Source organism: Pararge aegeria, chromosome 16 (assembly GCF_905163445.1).
Source record: "Pararge aegeria chromosome 16, ilParAegt1.1, whole genome shotgun sequence".
NCBI classification, from domain to species: Eukaryota; Metazoa; Arthropoda; class Insecta; order Lepidoptera; family Nymphalidae; genus Pararge; species Pararge aegeria.
Genome location: NC_053195.1, coordinates 826429 through 848875, shown reverse-complemented (window position 1 = coordinate 848875; position 22447 = coordinate 826429). Strand labels below are relative to the sequence as shown.

Genomic DNA, 22447 nt, shown 5'->3' with positions numbered 1-22447 from the left:
CCGTTTTAGTTTGTTTAGTTAAATGTAGAAACGTTTACTGACATTGAGCACCTCTCGGGCGGCGGTCATTCCGATACAAAGTCCACCTTCTCCGGCAAGTCTTTGTGCAGATGGCGCTCGTGCAGAAGCAAGTTATGTTTCTGGTAGGCGCGGTACACGCAGTAGGGGCACTTGAAACTCGGCTGTTTCCTACACTCGTACTTTATGTGCCGCTGTAGGGAGCCCTTGTGCTTGTATTTGTTCCCACAGTCCACGCACTCATACAGCGTCCACCCCTTGCCGCCGCTCAGCCCGGGGGTGCCGTAACCCAATATATAAGGTGTGTACAACTGTGCAACTGAAATTAAACGCAAACCAAAATAAATACGTGCAAATAATATAAAAATCAAGCTGCCACCGTAATAAAACATAAGCCAGGCCACCTCAAGGAATAAAGTGCTGCCGTGAAAAGCATAGGATAATGCACCATGTCTCCCATTAATTTGTATTTTGTCCTTTGGTATTAAACTTCGCTAAACTACCTTCATTTATAACCCGTTTGAAATAGCATGCGATCATTTTAAGACTAAGTTTTACAAATTTAAAGTCCACCCAAATTGGAAGAACCCAAATACTCCAATTTAGTTGAATAAGGAAGATAAGTTGTATTTATTAGTAATTAGTTAAAACATGCAGTGAAAAACTATTTTCAGAAAACATTCACCCTTAACTTAACCGTCATATGTTAATACTTATCTTTAAAACTTAAATAACAACAGGTAAAAGAATAATTCAAATTAAAACTATGGAATATCAAGAATAGCAACTTTATTTAAAATACAAAATGGTTATAAAATACAATCAAATGCATTTAAATCACTGTAACTTCTTATTGTCATATTACATGCTACAGTACGTAAAATACTTTAGTAATGGTTACTATACATTTAGCAACTAGGTATGCAATCACTTGGATCTAGAGACGTTTATTGTCATGTACTTATGCAGTGTGAAATGACCCTAACATGAATTTTAAATCAGATATAAAATTTTCATAATAGTTTGAGAATATTCCTATCACAGCTTTGTTGTACTCGGCTAGAATAATTTGTGTTCGAAGGCTCTGTTGATATTGTCAAAAATCACAACCTAGACTTTCGCAATGAAAAGCTATATTACGTTATTAATTGACAAGTCAAACTTAAAGTAGGGAGCATTGTGAAAATGATTGCATATGCAATTCACAGTGCCCTCAACAGAAAAGTTCAAGTATCTATTTAATTTCAAGATTCGTTTACAATAATTGGCATGATTGTTTTATAATTTCTATTGAAAATATATTTTAAATCCTAATGACTAATGTTCTAAAGGCACTTAAACGTTACACTGAAATGACTTGTATTGGTTGTACTTAGCGAGCTCTACGTTTTGATTGTATGATGGTAACTCCTGCAGATAATATACTTATCTAGGTATCGCGGGAGCAAAATCATTCCGACGTCGATGACGAGAGCTCTCGGGCGTAAAGCACGAGGTTTAATATAAAGCGACGAGAACAATTTTACTCACCTCGATATCGCACTTACAATGTCTAAATGGTAATGTATAAAAAGTACTTACAAACTAAGTGGAAGATTTTGATCTCGTCCAAAAATTGACACAATTTGTGCGGCTCACACTCGTGAGCACAACTATTCCCTCCATGGCAGTCTATAAAAACTGTAAATTACGATTTAACAAACGACTCTAAATAAGGCACTTATTTCCACTGGTCAGACCTACCCTAAAACAATTGGCCCCAAATATAACATCAAACAACGTGTCTACACACATTAGATCCCAGGAACTTAAAATTAATACCACTTAACGATATTGGATCTCCTCCGATTATAGGATAGATGTTTACGTTCTAGATTAATGTAAAATAAATGCATTATATGTAAAAAGAGATCTAAAAATAATTGAAAAGTAAAAAAATTAACTTACAATGAGTATTACAAATATAATGGAACATGCATTATGGCAAAGACCTAGAACTTGCATACTAAGCGACAAATAGCTTCATTTTTTTTTTTAATAACTACTTAATAGAACAAAAGAACGCAATTACTCATTCTAACTCTTTCCATTCTCACTATAATAAGGACCCGCGACGTGCGGGACACTAATCTCGTTTAAACAATTTTAAACACTAAATTCACCGATGAGTATAGATAGTCATTCAGCTTTTTATAACCGAAATGTCCGTAGTAACTGTAACTGGTAACAAGGAATTAAGCTTTTCTAAATAACGATCTAGCGAAGCTACACGCCTAAACGTCTATATCAGGAATGATATAATTTACACGATAAATGCTGTACATAAAAATATATAAAAGCGTAACTATACAATCACTTCCCTTAACATATTCGATAAATGCAACAGTCGCTTACACCGCCGCAAATAACTGCAACCAGTGTGAATACTAAGTGAAAATTCGTTCGAGATTAAATTCAACGGTATCTATAGCGCTCCGTCCGCGGCGACGGGGCAGGTAACGAGGGCAGGCGCGGGCCTCGGCGAGAGGGCTTCAACGAACGTGGCCGGCTCGCCACTATCACAAGAGAGATTTCATCACATCTATCACAATCGGCAATATAATCGAGGAAATTGAACAAGTTAAAATTTGTAAAGAATATATCAAAAAACTTACTCCCCCGCACGAAACCTAGCTGCGGGAGCCTAACGCGATCAATCGACATCGACGAGTGTTAGGTGCACGCGTCCACGTTGTCCGGCTTGAGGTACTGCTCGGGCTTCAGATGCACCTCGCGGTGCATGCGCTCCATGTGGCGCGCGATGTGCATCTTCTGCTTGGCGCGGTACACGCAGTAGGGGCACTGGAACTGCGGCTCCTTGCCGCACTCCCACTTCTGGTGGTTGCGCAGCGACGACTTGAGCTTGTACACGCGGCCGCAGTCGGGGCACGTGAAGCTGGGCTCGCCGGGCGCGGGCGCGGGCGCGCGCAGGCCGGCCAGCGGCAGCGCCAGGCGCGCCGACCACTGCTCCCAGCTCAGGCCGCCCAGCCGCGGGAACGCCTCCTCGCCGCCTGCAACACCCCACACCGTCACTGGCCGCCGCACCGCCGCCGGGTTATCGACAGACACAAGCGCACGTGTTACATACTCCATACATAGATACTGATACACATACATACATATGTACATACACGGAAGATAAACTACTGTGAGCGTCCACCGAGTGCTGTGATGAGAAGCTTTGCAAAAGGAAAGTAAAAAAGAAACAAAAATAAGGAAAAAACATAACGTTTATTTGCAATGAATCGAACGTTTTTAGGCAAGGTTTCTTTCGATACACCCTCTGTTAGTGCTCACTCGTCGAGCGAGTCGTGCACCGAGGAGAATGTTTCACGGTTTAACTCTCGTGATATGGGTTTAGTCACTTGTGCTACTTTAAAAACTTTTGTTAATTAAATGTTGTCTCCCGACCCATGGGCTTTCTCGTCTACCTGAAATTATTAATTATATTAGTATGAACGAAAAGAAAAAGAAAACAATTAACATTCCACAAATCGAAAAAGTAAGCGGTGAAATGGCATGCATACATGCACTTGCATAAAAACACAAAAAAATAAATAAATTGAGAAGCAAACTTACCTACTACCGAGTGACAACCAATAAAAAATGAAAAGGAAAATGGTGAGGAATGTTGAGAAATAAAAAAAAAAACGTCTAACGTGGTATACTATATTTATATTTTATTAAACTTTTCTACCAAGTAAACCCCAATATATTCATATAAAAATCACTCTAACTAAATTCCAATAACATTAACAAACAATGTGGACTTCAACATCCAAATTTTATTCTAATCGACACATTAGTACCTAAACCTTTAACTAGCATGATATGATGGAAACATTGCATTCGAAGGAATCATTACTCTATGCATAGCAACAACTTGATTTCATAACAAATAACATGTTAGAACTTGTTATAAGTTACAACAACGTTAATAGACTAATACTGACTTTGGTCAAATAGCTTTGTTATCCTAAGTTAACAACAAAAAATATCAACAGTCAATATGCTAAACGAAAATTGAATATTGCGAATAAATATCAGGTAATATCATATATTTTTTTTTAAATTTTGAACACACTTTTATCCCAGTAAACCGAAATATTTAACCATAATAAATATTTTAATATTATCTACAGGTAACATTGTAGGCACATAATCGATGAGCTTTTACTTACCTAATTTCTAACGCCTCAAATCTTTGGGGTTTGTGTAACACATTCCCCCACCTCAGTCCGAGGCTCATAATACAAGCTAAGGACTTTTGAGTCCGCAAAAATTAAACCTAATAAATAATAATACAACTATTAAATATAAAACTTTGGATTGTCTGCTAATGGGAAGACAACTAAATGATCCCTGACACATTGGTAAAATAATTTAAAGTATAACAAAGAAAAAGCAAAAACAAATTATAGACTTTAAGGTAGAGAATGTTAAAATTTTACCCGTGATGAAAATTAAACTACTGTATCAATAAATACATTATCAGCAACGGAAAAAATATCATCTAAATAATATCATTGCACTAGTGAATTTTATTTTGGAATCACATATTCCATGTGAGGAATGTTAGGGTACTAAAACTATAACAATTCGAGAAGAGTTAATGGTATCGTAATAAACATGATTTAAAATACAATAAGATTATGATCATTGGATTTATTCTTTCGTTTAGAGGGGGACGTGATCGTCAAAAAATAAATACCATTAAAAATGTTCTTCTGAACGAAATACTTAGAGGGTCAGTCTTAACTAAGATAATAAACTCTAAAACAAAAATCAACAAATTAAATCTAATGCCGTTAGGGAATGTGCACATTAAATCTATTATCTTTAGTGTATATTAAAACGTCTTTAACAAAAATAAAATGTAAATATAAATAATATTATTGCAGTACCGATTTGGTTGGGTATCTACTTTGGTCTAATGGTTCCCTCGGTGCGGGCTATATGCTCGTCTTCTTGTTCCGCCTCACTTTGTTGTTGGCGTAGATGTACCACTCGGTGTTGTGGTGCTTGCGGATGTGCACGCCCAGGTTGCCGCGCTGTTTGGCCCGATAGGCGCAGTAGGGGCACTGGTGCGCCGGCGCCTTGCCGCCGCACTCCACGTTCTCGTGGCGCCGCAGCGTGGACTTCCAGCGGTAGCGCTTGCCGCAGTGGCGGCACTCGAACTGGCGGCTGGCGTCGTCCGAGCCGCTGCCGTCGCGCTTGCCCAGCTTGAGGTCGTGCTTGGACTCGTAGTCGGCGCCGGCCGCGAACGCGTCGTAGTACGCGTCGCTCTCGTCGGGCAGCACGATGTCGTCCGTGTCGTCGTAGTCGGCGTCCGAGTCGGGCTCGTCGGCCTTGCGGCTCTGCGCCGTGTGCAAGAAGGGCAGCTGCAGCAGGTGCGCCTTGAGGCCGGGCAGCGCCAGCGCGCCGGGCAGCGCGGCGGGCAGCGCGCCGGGCAGCGCCTGCCGTTGCGCCGCCAGCAGCGACAGCAGCGCCGACGGCAGCTGCGCGTCCTTGTGCGCCTCTGAAAGACACGGCAGAACGGTATTGCGAATAGTGAAAGCGCGGCTACGTACCGAGGTACTTGTTAATACTACCAGAGGCTAAATAAAATTAAGGAACCAAAGAAATGCGTTATAATAATAAAAAAATAAAATAATCTCGGTTAGAAAATCAATAAAAGGCGAAGCTTCTCTAATTCATGCAGACATGCACAAACCGAACGTCTCGGGTCTGTCGACTCATCTTCCCATAAAGAGACAGGGGTGGGGGGCGGGGCGAAATCAAACGCCGATGTCGCAGTTACAACGTTTAATATTAAAAATATATCGAATATCGATCCGTACATAAAATAAGTATACGAGGCTCATATAAAACTTCTATAATTTGAATACCATCTAAAAGGCGTCGCGCGGGCGCTAAGGCACTGTGGCGTGGCGCGGCGGCGCTACTTGAGCGCGAGCGGCGCGGGCTGCGGCGAGGCGGGCGGCGGCGCCTGGTCGGGGTGCTTCTTCTCGATGTGCTTCTTGAGCTCGTTGCGGCGGTGCTTGCTGTAGGAGCAGTGCGGGCACTTGTACTGCGGCTCGCGCCCGCACTCGAGCGTCACGTGGCGCACGAGGTTCTTGCGCGCGTTGTAGCAGCGCTGGCAGTTGGGGCAGCGGTAGCCCTTGTCCGTCTTGTACTGCGCGCACGGCAGCGAGGCCGGCCCGCGCGGGAAGATGTGGTAGCGCGCCTCCGCCTTGGGCGAGCGGCGCGCGTCGGGCGGCGCGGGCGCGGCCGCGGCGGGCTCCTGCTGCTTGTTCTCCTTGGCGTCCTCGGCCGCCGCCGCGCCCGCGCCGGGCCCGCCGGCCGCGCCCGCGCCGAGCGCACTGTCGGCGCTGGCGGCGCTGGACGCACTGTTGGCGCTGTTGGCGCTGGATGTGCGCACGTTCTTCAGTATCGCCAGGGTCGTCGCGAACGACTCCTCGCTCACCTTTTTACTACGCGTCATGATACTGTGCCTCGGCGTCGTTTTTCGACCTGAAATTAAAAAATAAATACAGTCCGTTTTATCACGGGAGTGGGTAGTTCGTAATCTAGAGTGCGATGAGATTACCGTGAAGCCGATGCGCTCGGTTGAAATTAAAAAAAATAAGCCGGTGGAAAGAAAACAATGAATGGCAAAATGAGTATATTCGACCAAAAAATAAAATATAAAATAACAAAAAAATAACAGTGCTTCTAAACTTGAACGATAACTAAAAAATAAAATAATGACAGTTTTCAACTATATAGTAGCTATAACATGATATTATGCCAACCAAAAGTAATCAAAAAGCCATAAATTAAATATGATTAAATGGCATTTATGTAAGAGATCAATAATGTAGTCAACAATATGATAGTTCTCATATAGACTATGAAAAAAAAAACAAAAATAATCAACACTGCCGAAAAATTAATTGCTAATTAATGGCACTTAATATATGAATAATCAAAAACAAAACTAATCAACAAGGTAAGATCATTTATCACAACCATTCATTTACTGTGTTTAAATGGCACTTATGTAAGAGATTAACAAAACAACTAGACTAGGGCAGTTTTAACCTGATTTTTATATCTATATAATATTTAAAAACAAAAAAAAGTAACTAACGAAGTAAAATCAACAATTATCATGAGTAAGCACTGAACATGAAAGTCAAAAATGATGTTCCTAACAATTCATGTTTCAAATAACAAAATAAAAATAAAATAAACAAAGTAAAAAGAAACAAAATAAATGTCTATGCGTTCAGTTCAAGTTTCTCGTGTTTTAAATGTTTCTGAGCGACATGCATGGTCAAAGTCTTTTTCTGGGAGTATCTCTTTCCACATTCCCCGCAAGTGAATTGCGGCCCAGTGTTGCACTCGTATTTCTCATGTCTCAGTTTATTCCTTCTATACTTATATTTCTTCTTATTACATATCGAGCAAAGATATTTCCCTGATTTCTCTTTATCACTGTTGTCGCTAGAGTCACAGGTTCTTTTAATTTTCCTGTGTCTGTTCAGTTGACTTGTCTTTTGGTGCGGCCTTCTGCCCCTCCTTCTTTTTGTTGCTTTGTCAATCTCGGTCTTTATTTTAGGTTTAACATCATCATCATCACAAGTGTTTATGTACTCGTCCGCGGCGACCTTGTTCTCACATTGACTCTCTACGTTAACATTGTGGGTCTTTAGGTAGCGGCGCGTTAATCGAAAGGAGGTTTTAGTGTAATTCAGGACGCTAGTTAGATCTTTGGATGGTTCTGGAAGGTGAAAATTATGAAAAGCCAGATGGTAAACAAGCATAGAGACATTAGTTGCACAGTAAGAAGTTAAAAGTTGCATGAGCGTTATATTAAAAATTTCTTTAAGGTTTGCATAAAGCTTGTTAATTTCCAGCGTTTTTTTTATCATGCGGAAAAAAGTGGGAAGAGGAAACCATGATACGAGGATAGTGGATCGAGTGGTTAGGAACATCCTATTTGCTTTTATGTGTATCGCTGATATATATTATTTTTCTAAAGTCCGTCGTCAAATGAAATGCGCATCCAGTGGGAACGTCGTTATGCCCTGAATGAATATAATAACAATGATCCATCGATAATAAAGTAGGCCTAGTGAACATGCTTACTGAACAAAAAAAATAAAAAAACTTAATTTTAAAACATGAATTGCTAAGACATCTGCAGTGAAATCACATGTGAATGCAAAATAAAGAGAAATAAATAATAAATAAATAAGCCACATAACCAACAAACTACGACAACAATTAATGAAATTAAAACTTTGGTTTACCTTAAGTTTGTTCAGGGCCAGTGCAGTTCACTCCGAAAATCTTCTAAAAACAAATTTATTCGATGACACACAATTGGCTTAGAACACTGTACTCTTTACGCTCCGTAGCGACGATAATAAAATAGCACTAACAATAATAGTTTTATATTCTGGCTTAAGATTCGTTTTGAATTAGGTTGCGTGTAGTGCAGAACAATGAATTAAGAAAAAAATACTACATTCTAATACATATGCATAAAAAATATTGACAATACTTACCTATGCTATTAATGATCCACTCCATAAGATTACATTGTTAAAAGTTAATAAAGTTAGCACTCGTAAACGATACTACAAACAAACTAGTGATATCTATAAATGGTAACGCTACAGAAGCATGCAATGATTCACTGAAGGGAACCCATATCACAAAGAAAGCAAAATACACATTCAATCTACTGGTTTTATGATTTAAAATACAAATAAGAAAAAATTATACTTACTTTACAAAATTGTTACCTCACCTTTGAAAAAAGGCTACATTCTTTTTATAAAATAACCTTCAATACCTTTTTACCGTTACCTTTACCTGTCGTTCTGAAATATCCTAAAATTTATATAATATAGAGAAATATAAAATTGCAGTAGGATTAGTAGTTTATAATATTATTATAGATAGTACTTATTAATAGTTGAAGTTTCACATGTGAAAACACTAGCACTCTCGTATCCGCTGTTGTGGTATATAATATTCATATATAACAAGATAAAAATACAGATTATTTTAAAGCAATGACTGTTTTGTCTGTTTTCAAATTATGGGAAGACATTGCGCATTTCATCCGTTCCTTTATGTCTGGAGCAATCAACTTTTTTATTTTTATTATAAAAAAAAGCAACCATAATAACAAGTCCATAAAAATTAATTATAAAAATTCATTGTCCCAGAAACATCCTTCTCAGTCCCACTCAACACCTTGTATTGTACAGATAATAGGATTAAAAATAAAATCATTATCACATTTTAAAATAATAAAATTAACATAATTAAAGTCAATACAAGATGTTTATAAGTATAATATATCACTGTTTCAGGCACGTCTGTAAATATCCCTGCCTGTAACAGCTTGTCTATAATATACTCAAGCTTACCTTGAGACTCTCGAACACTGTCATTTGAATTCATTATTTCATCCTGAGATCTTTCCATGTGCCATTGGAAATCTGGAATGAAGGAGATTTATATAGACTACTTCACTTAATATTAATTTCAACTTTTTTATAAACAGTAAAGTTGAGTATCTTTGGTATGGACTATAGTAGATTGTTGTATATGCGGGTGTAATGCAATGTCTCATGTTTAGGGCACTGGGATAATTCCCAAGCGTAACGGAAGATTTTATAGTAACTCCTGAGCGTAGCGAGGGTGTGCAACTAGAATCCTGAGTGTAGCAAGGAATTAGTGGCGCCCACGGTATATTATATGTTGTATGTCGATACGCGATTAAAATCAAAGTCTATCGTATTCATCAAGCTTTTGCTTTTAAAGTATTGAAATGGTATCAATGGTGATACTTTTATTGCGAAAGGGGCTAACAATAATTGCTGCGACGTAACTAAGTATTGGACCCAGAACTGACAATTACTTCTATATTGCCCCGTAATCTAGATTCTAGACTCCAAGTATGTTTCTCTACTGTATGATTGCTGAGCTGCGGTACACACTGCCAACAATGCAGTATCCCGGATGTGGCGAATAATGCTCGTACAAGGCGACTTTTTATCTTCTTTCAACGACGCCTCCTTTCATCTATCGTATTTCTAGGCAATATTCAAAATGTTAACACTAAATAAAATTTGAGATCCGTACTCGATGTTATAAATGCGAAAGTGTTTGAAAAAAAAAAAAACCGTGATAAACGCAGACTTCTTGAGAACTCGAGCCCTTGCCCTCTATATGCTGAATATAATCTTTCTTACAAAATATTATTCAAAATTTTATTTATTATTTAATATTGTAAATCCAAATCCAAATATTATTTTTTTCCGCATCTTTAAAATATTCTTTAAAATGGAAATTAGTGGACACTTTATCTGCATAACCGTTGTAAGAGAAAAAATAATACGTCTACTCCCACTCATGTTCTCATATATATACATCCTAAGTATACATAGATACATTCCTGGAACTGCGCTGTTTTAAAACGATTGCACATTTTTGTGTTTTCATACTGAACGTACATTGCGGATTGATACATTGATTGCAAGAGGCCCGTCGTAATGCGCGATCAGCTTAAGTAAACCAATCTTTATTTCATTAGATAGATCTATTTCAGACACTTTTGTACATACATATTTCCATTGTTGTTAAGTGATGGTGGTAATTATACCAATTTGTTAAATGAAAACTGAAGCTATGAGGATTTCAATCGTGCCCTGGGCCCAACTCTCTGGCATGTATGCATTTTGTGACATCAATTTTGACAGTTGGTAAACATCATGTAAAGGCGTTTGACGGCCGATTGGAGCTGTGGACAGCGACCCTGCTTTATGAGTCAAGGCTTTGGGTTCGATTCTAACAACTAAAAATTGTTTGTGTGATGAAAATGAATGTTTTCAGTATGTTAATTTGTGTTTTATAAGTATATATGTATATTTTTCATAAAATATTCAACAGTCATCTTAGTACCTATAACACAGGCTACGCTTACTTTGGGGCTAGAGATGGCGATGTGTTTATTGTCGTAGTATATTTATTTATTATTATCTTCATACAAGAGCTGTAAATTATTATTGTGGTTAAGAATGTGTAATTAGAACATAAATTAGAATCAGCTGCCCCGTTTTAGTAACTTTTCCAACTGAAGGTCTTCAAACAAAACGAATAATTTGACAGCTGCTTTATACTCATCGCATATTTTGAACGGAGATTTTAGGTCGCCATCGGTTCGCAACTGTCAGATAAGTTACTAAATTGGGGGGTCGGAAACCCTTGAGGGCGATTGTGAAGATTGCCAAAATGTATACAAGTAATCATAGATTATTTTAGGCAAATTCACATTGTCTTAAATTGTTCATTTAATAAAGCTTTGACTAGTGATTTGGAAAAAATAAACAATTTAACTTTTTAGTACACTTAACTTAACCAAAATTAAAGTTATTTTTATAATTATAAACATTATCTTTATGCAACTAACAAATTTTTTTTTTTAACCCGGTTTTTTAGTAAACACCGGGGTGTAGGGATTTTGTTTTTACGATCACAGTGAGGTTTTAGGGTGTAGTCCACTGCCCGCTGGCCCAGTACGGATTGGTCGACTTCACACGTTTTTAAGAACATTGGAGTACTCTCAGGCATGCAGGTTTCCTCGAGATATTTCCCTGCACCGTTAAAGCGAAAGATATTTTAATTACTTAAAAAAAACACATAACTTTTCGATCTTGGCGCTCGAAAGTGAAGCCGAAGTTTTAACTACTGGGATATCACCGCTTCGACTGACTTATATTACTTGGATATTATTTCCACCCGTGCGACTAAATGCTTGGAGAGTTGATAAAGCTGCAGGAGAAGATACAATTTTTCCTTTCCCCGGGACGAGCATATCTCCTGCCGATCCTACAGGTGCTAGTCTATGAAGAAGCCCACAACAAAGTCAGATGGAATTTCACCAACTCGCAATGCAAACTAAGTAGCCTCGCCACGTAAGTAAGCATCAAACCAGTACTTACTGCGTACGACGTCATTGTGCGTAACCGAAGGTTGTTCCTCAGCTTCTTCATCCAGGGTCAGATCCTCCACCCCATCTCTCGATACCTCTTCTTTCATGGGCAGTTCCTCTCCGTTGCCTTGTGTAGCGTCTGTGGCGGGTGCGGGTAATACAGGGGGGACTTCGGTGGAAGCGCGGCGCGCTTTCTTTCGACGCCGCGTCGGACTCATAGAGCCTTCGCGGCTGTCAATGCTACCATCTCTGACCTGAGAAGAAAGAATTTTGTTTTATTAGTAATAGTTGAGCTTTTTGAGCTGTCCGGAGAAGTACTACTTATTTCTGCATCTAAGTAGCATTGCTGTGTTCAAGGCGTGGTTTCCGGTGTGATTACAGGCATATGAGGCTTAACGTAAGGTTGATGGACACAGGACGGCACTTTATAGGACGTTTTTACTGCACAGAGGGCATCCTCTCAAGTATTGCTCTGTTTATAGGTGATGGTTTTCCACTTTTTAATTAATCCCTACTAATATTATAAATGTCAATGTAAGTTTGTTTGTTACGCTTTCACGCAAAAACTACTTAACCGATCCTCATGAAACTTTGTACACATATTCTTGGAAGTGTTAGAAATAATATAGGATACTTTTTTATCCCGACATTAAGCTCGGTTCCTTTGGGAGAGGGGATGAGTGTTTGACGATTTTACACTATAACTCCGACAAATCTTAACCGAATTATATAATTATTTTTGTACTACCCGTGCGCATTAACATGGCACCTGGCTCGAAAACAACCCTCCTCCCACTTCCCCGCGCGATGCCCCGCTCTCGCCGTGCCGCCGCCGTGCGAGACCAGTAGCGTCAGCATTACTGTTACCGTTGCGCATATCCCTTCATTTGAATTTCGGAGTAATTTGTTTGTTGTTAATTGTTATTGTTGCCACCCTACCACTGTGATTTAAATCCGATTGAATACATCTGGAATTTGGTGAAACAAAGGGTGGCAGACAAAAACATCGATCAGTCAGAAAGACAAATAGAAGAATTGACAAGAGAAGCAATTCTATCAATACTGCTGCAGACTGGAAAAAAGAGGTGAACCATGTTCGGAGACTGGAGGAAGAATATTGGGTTAAAGATAGACTCCAAGAAATCAATGAAAGAGAATTAATTATATCACTTGGAGATGAAGAAAGCTCTGGCAGTGAAAGCGAGGAAGACGAAAGTGACAACTCTATTATGTCTGGCGTAGAAGAGTTAGGTGGCAACGGTGACAATTAATTATATTAATAGTTAATAAAGGAACATGTATTACATTCCTTTTTTGTTTTATTTCTCTATCTTTGTTCCTAAGTTCATACACATCCGTTCGGCCGTTTTGTGGTGTGATTGAGTAACAAACATCCGTCCATCAAAATAATACTAAAATAAAATATAGATTTTTTTTTTTGCATTCAGTACTTTAAACGTCATTCATTCGAGCCAGGTGCCATGTTAATTCGCACGGATAATACTATAGAGGTATATTATGTGTTTAATTTTGCTCAAACTGTGGTTGGAGATAGAGGACAGAACTCCTCAGCTGACAGCAGCAATCCCCTTATTTTAGGCTCATCGATACTGAATACTTAAATTTTTTTTAAATTTAATGTCACATAAAAAAAACAAACGCAGACGAAGTCGCGGGCAACAGCTAGTGCTTAATAATTCTAAACTACAAATCAATATTTAAGAAACCACCGGTTCGGAAGGCAGATTCCACCAAGAATTATTACAATAACTTACTCGGAATTGTAATACCTTACTTGCATCGTTAGCGTATTATTAAAATTTCTCAGTAGCTAAAGACTCTTCAAATTGTTAATGTTACCAGTTCCTATAGCTCTGAAACACGGCTGCGATGTGGGCGTCATATTCTTATGACATACTAGCGTACCCAGCCCGCTTCGCCGGGCTAGATTTTGCTTTATTTTATTTAAACAATAAACTAGTCCCATAATATATTGAATCATTTATTTCTCTCCGTATTCATTCTCTTCTCGATTGGGTGAATATCATTATCTACACCCATATACACCCAACAATAGAATATCATTATAGTAAATAAAAGCTGTATTTGACAGTTCAAAAATAGGAGTGCTCCGATAGTCACCAAACTTTACAGGATTACTCGCCATGTCAATCCGGAGATTCCCTGAAAGTTTCATTTAAATCGGTCCAGCCGTTTCGGAGCCAATACGGAACATACCCACACACTTTCTTTTTATATATATAGATGACTGAACCACTGAGTGTCTCTAAGCTTTCCAGCTAAGAGACACTCAGTGGGCAAAGGTATATCATAATACTACTATATACTCCAAATAACCCTCTGGCTTCTCCATATCTACGTGTCGCAATCAGTAAAATTTTATATTATGACATCCAATCGATGCGATGTTGATCTGTATATTATAACTATTTCTGTATTTTCTACGAATATTATAAATGTGAAAGTGTGTATGTTTGGCAGGACGGATTTGGATGAAATTAGGCATGCATGCAGCCTGACGTGGAAAAGAACAAGCAGTTAAAGAGCGAAGCTTTAGATCCTATTCTGAAGTCCACGCAGACGCAGTCGCGGGCAGAAGCTAGTTACGCATAAAAATATTCATCAGTTATCTTACGAGGTTGTGATGGTGGTTATGTATGAATTGTCTAAATATATATATTTCACAAGGGAAAAAAGTAAAAGTAAAATGAAATAGGGTCATTTCGCCTGTTTGCGTCCACCTAGTGGAGTTGTTAGGTTTGAACGTGAAAAAATAAATGTCCGTGCGGTAGTTTTTAATCAAATATGGTTGTAATGTAGTCCCTATATAGTCTTGTCAAGTTTAATGCACAGTTTTGGACAACGCATCTGATGTTTTATTCTACACAGGTACAAATAGCTGAAACAGGCGATTTTCCCATTTTGCGTCCACAAAATCCAGATTGCGTCCGCCTGTGGACCAATTGGCGTCCACCTGTTTAGAAATAATTAGGAAGGGAAATAGGAAATAAAAAGGGAAGCTTGTGATTTTAATCAAAACATTTACACACTAATTATATAATTGCATTATGTAATTAACAGTATTTCTGTTTTTTTTTTTTGATTATTTTTTAGTATAATTATAATTTTGCTGCTTTTATCACTTTTATTACCAACTTTAATGGGAATAACCTGTACTTCACTTTATTTATTTATTTCATTTTTGCCATGCAGGTACAATGCATGGCAAATGCTGAGCTGTACACCCTTTCTGTCTGGTGTTACACACAGACATTGTATGTTGTATACTATGTTGTTACTTTATTATTATAAGATGTACTGTTTGTAACACTTAACATGAATAAATGTTTTTTCTTTCTTTCTTTCTTTCTATTTAATAATTGCTGATATCATAAAAGTAAACATAAATTGCACTTCAGGATATCTCCTCCAACTAACTCCATTAATAGATTCACTATTATTTCGAATATCATGTCGATGGCCTTATAGGATTCTATTTTACCATTTCGGTACAAAGCCTTTAAAATTGGCCAAGTGCGAATCGGACTCGCGCGTTCCGTGTTTTATTCTATTTTTTAATATTTATTGTTATAGCGGCAATAGAAATACATCATCCATGAAAATTTCAACTGTCCTACTATCACGATTAATGAGCTACAGCCTAGTGACAGACGAACAGCGAAGTCTTAGTACTAGGTTCCTGTTTTTACCCTTTGGGTAAGGAACCCTAAAAATGGAACAAAATTCAAATATTGGCAAATACATAAAATAATTTTCGTATAATAATTGTATATTTTTAGGTTAGGTAGGGTTATAAAGAGTATATTTAAATAAAATTATATAAATTTTACTCTATTATTTTCGTGTCATAAAAAGATGGACGCAAAATGTTATAGGGTTTCTAAAGTAGGAAAACTGTGCGTCCAAGTCTGATTTTTGACATTCATTATCTTTTTTTATATTTCTAATAATATGGACGCAAATCGGCCATCATATTATGCATGTTAATGTTGTTAAAATCGATAGGAAGTTTATATTGTTTTTCCCATGTTATCGTATTTAATTAAACATCTGACTGAGAAATAGTTAGAGTAATCTGCGTCCACAGCGGACGCAGTGATTTTTTTATAATTTTTATGTACCAGTTCGCGTCCACCTTATATAAAGCTGTCAGTAGAAAAATATAAGCACAAACATCGTTATTCCTATAGTGTGGTTCACAATTAAGGTCTAGGGATAACAAAGTATTCTAAATTTCACATAAACACCTTAAATATTTACCGTGAAAAGTACAGCTGCTCACTATTTTTTTTACAACACATTCGCGCGTCAGCACTTGTTGGTTGCACACGCAAGATTAGTTTATTTTTCATTAAATTTGGGTTGCACGCACAGATCTTTTGTTTGTGTGTGAGTACCTGTCATAGGTCCGAACATCAATAGAAGCGCTCTTGTTTAGATTGGTGTGTCGGTATTGTTATTTTTCACTGTTGTAAAACAGTGTACCGTCATTTGGACGCGAATTGGGCGTCGGACGCGAAAAGGCGAAAAGACCCTAATATCAGTATGGAAAATCAGTATCCTTGCTCTCAAGATTTGGGCGAACGCATTCGTATCTAATATATGTCGAGTAGCAAAACACTATGGACGTCAGAGTTAAACGGACCTATTTCACCTTGTTAGTGCCTGACTGCAATCTCACCTGATGAGATATGATTGCAGCGTTGCACTCGCTAGTCATCGAATACAAATACGTTGCATTCATGCGAGTACTTCTTTACTAATACTGATGAGATATGATTGCAGCGTTGCACTCGCTAGTCATCGAATACAAATACGTTGCATTCATGCGAGTACTTCTTTACTAATACAAGTAATCAATAGTTACAGTACAATACAGCTCGGAAAAATGCCTATGCATAGTCACAATCATTTCAAGGTCAGCTAGGAGCTTTTTAATAAATTTAGGCACTGTTGAAAGTTGAGGTCTGATTCGGAACGGCAATCGACAACTTTACTACTTTTACTAAAACAGATTGTAATTACAAATATGGATTAGTGCATAAGGCAATTAGTGATGAAAAATACTTAAAATAGAAAGTTTTTATATTAAAATTATTACTCATAGTTAACTATACCAACAGGCAGATAATTGTTAATATGAATTATAATTGTACAAAAATAATAAATATGCTACAACAGTACACACATCGCCATCTAGCCCCAAAGTAAGCGTAGCTTGTGTTATGGTTACTAAGATAGTTGATGAATATTTTTATGAATATATTATACACATAAATACTTATACAGATAAACACCCAGACACTGAAAAACATTCATGTTCATCACACAAAATATTTTCCAGTTGTGGGAATCGAACCCACGGCCTTGGACGCAGAAAGCCCAGTCGCTGCCCATTGCGCCAACCGGCTGTCAAAATTGTTGTACAATTATTCATCTTAAAGTCAACATCTCCTATATTATGTATCAGGATTGAAGAAATTATAATTTACAATATGATGCTGAGATTTTAAAACCGAACATAAACTAAGCGAAAAACTTGCCTTGGCTCAGGTTATGCTGAGCATAAGCTACCTATCTAAGTTTAAGTGACCTTAAAATGTAGATTCTGGTGGTCCCCAAAATTCGAGGTTCCGATCTGATCCTTAAATCCTTGAGCAACGAAAAGATCGAAGATTAAACAGTCCTAAATTATCTTTATATATTGGATATATCTTAGACAGACTTTACTTTTAAACAAAAAATAAAAATAGATTCATACGAAACACCCACGCACACTCTTACACGCACAAACACACGCACTTATACACAAAAACATACTTTCTCATACTAAACACGCACTCATTCACTCATACACACACACACAAACACACACACACGTCAACTTGAGTTTTAGAGTGAAGTGTGAATAGCAGTTGGAAGTTATTATGAAAAGTCAAAACGTAGACGGGAGTAAGAGTATTAAAATCTGCAGCTATAACAATGTTATAAATAAAATGCCTGTTTTTGAGTGTTAAAACAAACAGGTAAAAGGAATTTGAAAATATTTCCAGCTACAGCTAAGGGCTTCTTTGTGTTTACTGTAAAATGCTATGCTGCATACTCCATTTTATATATCATTTTTAATGCACCCAAGTTACTTAGCATAAACTTTATTTTCTTAAGCGAACCAAATTATTAACAAGGCATATTTTTATTCACTCAAGGAAAATACTGACGAAGTGGCGTAAATAATAAAAAGTTTTATATACTAACAACTATGTAACCCTGTTCAAGTCAAAATAACCTTACAAAACAAAAAAAAATAAAAACTACAAGCTAATAATAGTGAACAGTATATAAAGAATGTAGTCATTTCTTTTCTTTGAATAAATTTCGTTAGGCTCGGTCCAGCTGTTGGGCAACTCAGAGGTAATAATAAACCGGGGATTATAATTGATTATTTGCGAGCGAAATGTGATATCATTATGTGGCAATTGCAGTAAAGTATGTATATTGTATTGTGCAGTATAGTGGCTTTAGACAACATCATGAATTTAAATAGTCTTTGAATAAAGCTTGGGTGCCCAAGAAATCATGATTATAATAAGTTCCATATACCTAAGCGGGGAAGAATCGACTGAGAAAAATAACACATGTTACAATAACACTTAAATGTAGTTTCAAATACTTGCTGATGCCCACTTATTTGTCTGCTTACAATTTCTGACTGTCCATAGAACAAATATAATTTCCCAAGCAAAAATTAGCCTAGTATGTATTGCCAATATCTCAGTAATGAATTTTATAAAGAAAAATACTATGGAAACCACAAAAAAAATATCTTTACAGATTTAACCAGTGTGTTTTTATCAAAGAAACTCTAAATGGTATTTTAGAGAGTACAATTCAAATCTGCAAAAAAATAACAGGACTTGAATCTACAAGGAGTAGATAACAATAATAATAATAATAAAAGTGTTCTGAATGTTCAAATTTTATGTTCCAATGTCCACCATCATTTCAATCTGCACTGTCAGTGGTGTACTACAGACTTAACCCGTTCTCATTTTGGGAGGAGACCAGAGTCCTATCGTGGGCCAGTAATGGGTTGATATGATAATATAAAAATTGAAGACAAAGAGTAATTATGAGGGTATATAGTTGTGGTAAAATAACTATTAATATTTTGTCCCATGGCAAAGTATCTTAAAAGCAACCTTAGAAACAGCTTCATTGTAATTTGTAAAGTTGTATTGAAGTTGTTATCTGAAATATTTCAGTTTATAGCCTAACAGGCCAACAAAAAATAAAGATCAATAATATGTAGAAATAGAAAATAATATTGTGTTCATTACCAAAGTGTCTTTTTTCTGATATTACAAGACTGATTTTCAGATCTATTATACTTTAACTTTGCTTTAGTTAGTATTCAATTATATCAGACAATTTTGTTTCATTTGAAAAGTTATTGTGTATTGTATATTGTAGTTAGACTGAGGTACAGCTAAGCATACTTTATAGATCTAAGCCTTTTCTGCAAACAAGTATAATTAAATTATTCTATGTATATTATTTAAAGCATGTTTGTAACATATAATATATACTTAACATAGGTCTTACTCAATCATACAACTGAACTGACATAGTAAACCATCATCACCTTCACCCTAATTTACTATGACATTGTTATCATGCTTTTAAAGTTTTCACCTTGACTTACTCTGAGGCAAACTTAACTTGGAGGCTTACAAAAACTCCCAATCACCATACACAATGCTGAGTGGGAGTCCCTTCACTAGGGCAGCTTTGAAATTGAGTTAAATAACAAGTAATATGCTAATAAGTCTAAAATAATATACCAAAACACATTTCACATAATAATTATGTGTTTATCAAATAATTGGCTGTTATTGCAGTATAGAAGACAGTAGTATAAAATTGACCAAGAGAATTGAGGTGAGTACACTCGTACTTAGCACAATAATCTCTCAATTACGGAACACAATATTATATACTTCGGACATACATAATATGTAAGACTGACAAAAATTAAGTTATAAACAGCTTTATGCAACGGGGAAATTCCTACACACAAATTGGCACTAAAATGTCTGTTTTCATGGCATGTGTGGATAAAGTTAAAAACATCTTCTTCAAAGTTATTGTGAAAATTTGCCAATTTGGGGTATCATGTCACATATAAAAACATAGTAACTATTTTTTGCAGTGTATTTTTACTTTCCTACTTCCCTACATTTATAGATGGATAAGTTTGTAATCTTTTCTGTATGTCCATAGACTATAATATCATACAATTATGCTTAATTTTTTGCACGTAAATCATTGCCAGGCAACAAATAGCAGGACCTTGTACAAAAATATCAGTTCTTCATCAAACATCATTTTAAATACTCAAAAGGTCTTGTCACAGGTTTTCTAGTGTGTACTACTTTAGGTAGACGTACCTGTGGTGGTGGCGAGGGGACGCGCGGCGGGTGTGCAGTGGCTTGGGCAGGGCGCGACGGTGGCCGGGAAGGCTTGTTATCCGACAGGCCTTTAATCTGCAGCGACTCTGCCGCTTTAAGCAGAGCCGCTAACTGGTCCTGTGATATGTTAACTTCTCCACGGTACATATAATCCATCATGGCTCTTAGCTCTGCATATTTTACATCTTTTAAAATTATAATTGGATGTTTGTCATACTGTTGGGATAAGACATTCTGAAACAAACACATTGTTGTTGTTTTCATACAAATCTCGTTTGATAAAGTATTTCATCAATATGGCATTATTTTGTTTAAGCTAGAACATTGATGTAAGCTATTATTCTTAATTGGACAACATATAACAACAGTTAATTAAATCATAAACATTCCAGTCGAATTGTCTTTTTAATGAACTGTTGAAATTGATAATTGTTCACAAAACGAGTATTAGGAAAAGTAGTAGCAGCAACTTTCAATTGCCAACTCATCTATACATTAATCTAAACTAATTGCTAACACATGAAAGCTAGAACGAAACAACTGGAATGTTTATTAGAGCAAAACTGTGCTGTCTTGCAACCAAGTTATACACGATACCAATTGACCTACTTAGCGAGTTAAAATGATACCAACCTCGAAATAAGGACTGCACGCAGACAGAACTACTTTGTGTGCCTTGAGCGTCTGTCCTTCGGCAGCCAAAGTGCAGTCCACATGAATTCCCTTCTCTAGCAGAGTATCGAACACAGAGACCAGCGTTGACTGGTGGTTGTTCCACCTCAGGCAGAACTGCTGATCATCGTCCATGGTTCCTGCGAGCCACGCGCCGCGCCCTTCGTCCTGCCACAATAGACTCGCTAATTGACACTTCCAAGGTATCTACGTCTAAACACCACGCAGTAATTAGGCCATCATGAAAACTTCACTCTGACCACTCGAAACATTCCTTTCGGCGCATTTATCACTAACGCAGCGAAAATTATCTCACCGATTTGTTTCACACGATGAGATCACGCCTCAACTTAACTAAATTAACTTTATGGACCACATACAAGTCGTCGTAAGCGACGCGGCACAAAGAAAATGGCCGCTTTTCCAGCGCGACAAAAAATAAAATGGCGACGAAAATTCTAAGTTTTACTATTTTCTGAACAAAGTTGTCTCGACACAGTTAAGTGTTACGAATCTGACGAAGTTACGGTTTCTCGTACGCTTCGAAAAGTTTCAAAGTCGATAAAAACTTTTTGAAACTTTACTTCGAAAGTTCACAAGTGGAAATTTTCAAGATGAAAAGTCGTAACATTATGGTAACCACTTGTCGGGCCTAAAACAATATCATAAAGTACTTACCTTGACTATTTCCTTCACAATATTATCACTACTTGTTAGTTAAACTGATATTTCGTTTCTAATTAACTTCAACACACTTGTATTACGATCAACACATTAGCTTTGCACACCCGCCAGCTTTCTTTACAATGAAAATACTAAACTACGCTATGTTGCAAGTTTACGAAGCGAAAGGCACCTCTATATAAATCCAAACGAAGTACAAGTTGGAAACGAAGCGAGCGATTGTGAACGAGTGACCCAAAATAAGCTCTATTAATGTTGCCATTACTATTATTGCAGAAAAGCTTAATTACTTATTATTCGTCTACATTTAACAATATTTAGTATTATTATCATTATTTTCACAATATTATTTACATGTTAAAGTACTTTTGAAATTAATAGAAATATAAAGAGATCGAGGCTCTATCGCATTGTATTGTTTTCTATTCTTTATCACTGTTCAGCCTTGACCTACTTTATGAAATCGTCTCGTGATTTATGTCATAAATACTTTACTAACTAGAGTATCTACCTAATAGAGTTTTTTTCA

The 22447-nt window shown here is 37.1% G+C and overlaps 2 protein-coding genes across 2 annotated transcripts in view; one reads left to right on the top strand and one right to left on the bottom strand.

The window, feature by feature from the left end:
• LOC120630460 overlaps nt 1–22447 on the top strand; it is a 43087-nt gene that overhangs the window by 4220 nt on the left and 16420 nt on the right. The window lies entirely within an intron of this gene.
• LOC120630462 (longitudinals lacking protein, isoforms F/I/K/T-like) lies at nt 791–22159 on the bottom strand. Its single transcript, XM_039899703.1, has 7 exons — nt 21913–22159; nt 21196–21402; nt 20542–20796; nt 12063–12306; nt 9486–9557; nt 5041–5575; nt 791–3118 (listed from the first exon to the last, which is right to left on the bottom strand). Exons 2-7 carry the CDS (start codon nt 21367–21369, stop codon nt 2731–2733), a joined length of 1668 nt encoding a protein of 555 aa, XP_039755637.1. The 5' UTR covers nt 21370–21402; nt 21913–22159; the 3' UTR covers nt 791–2730.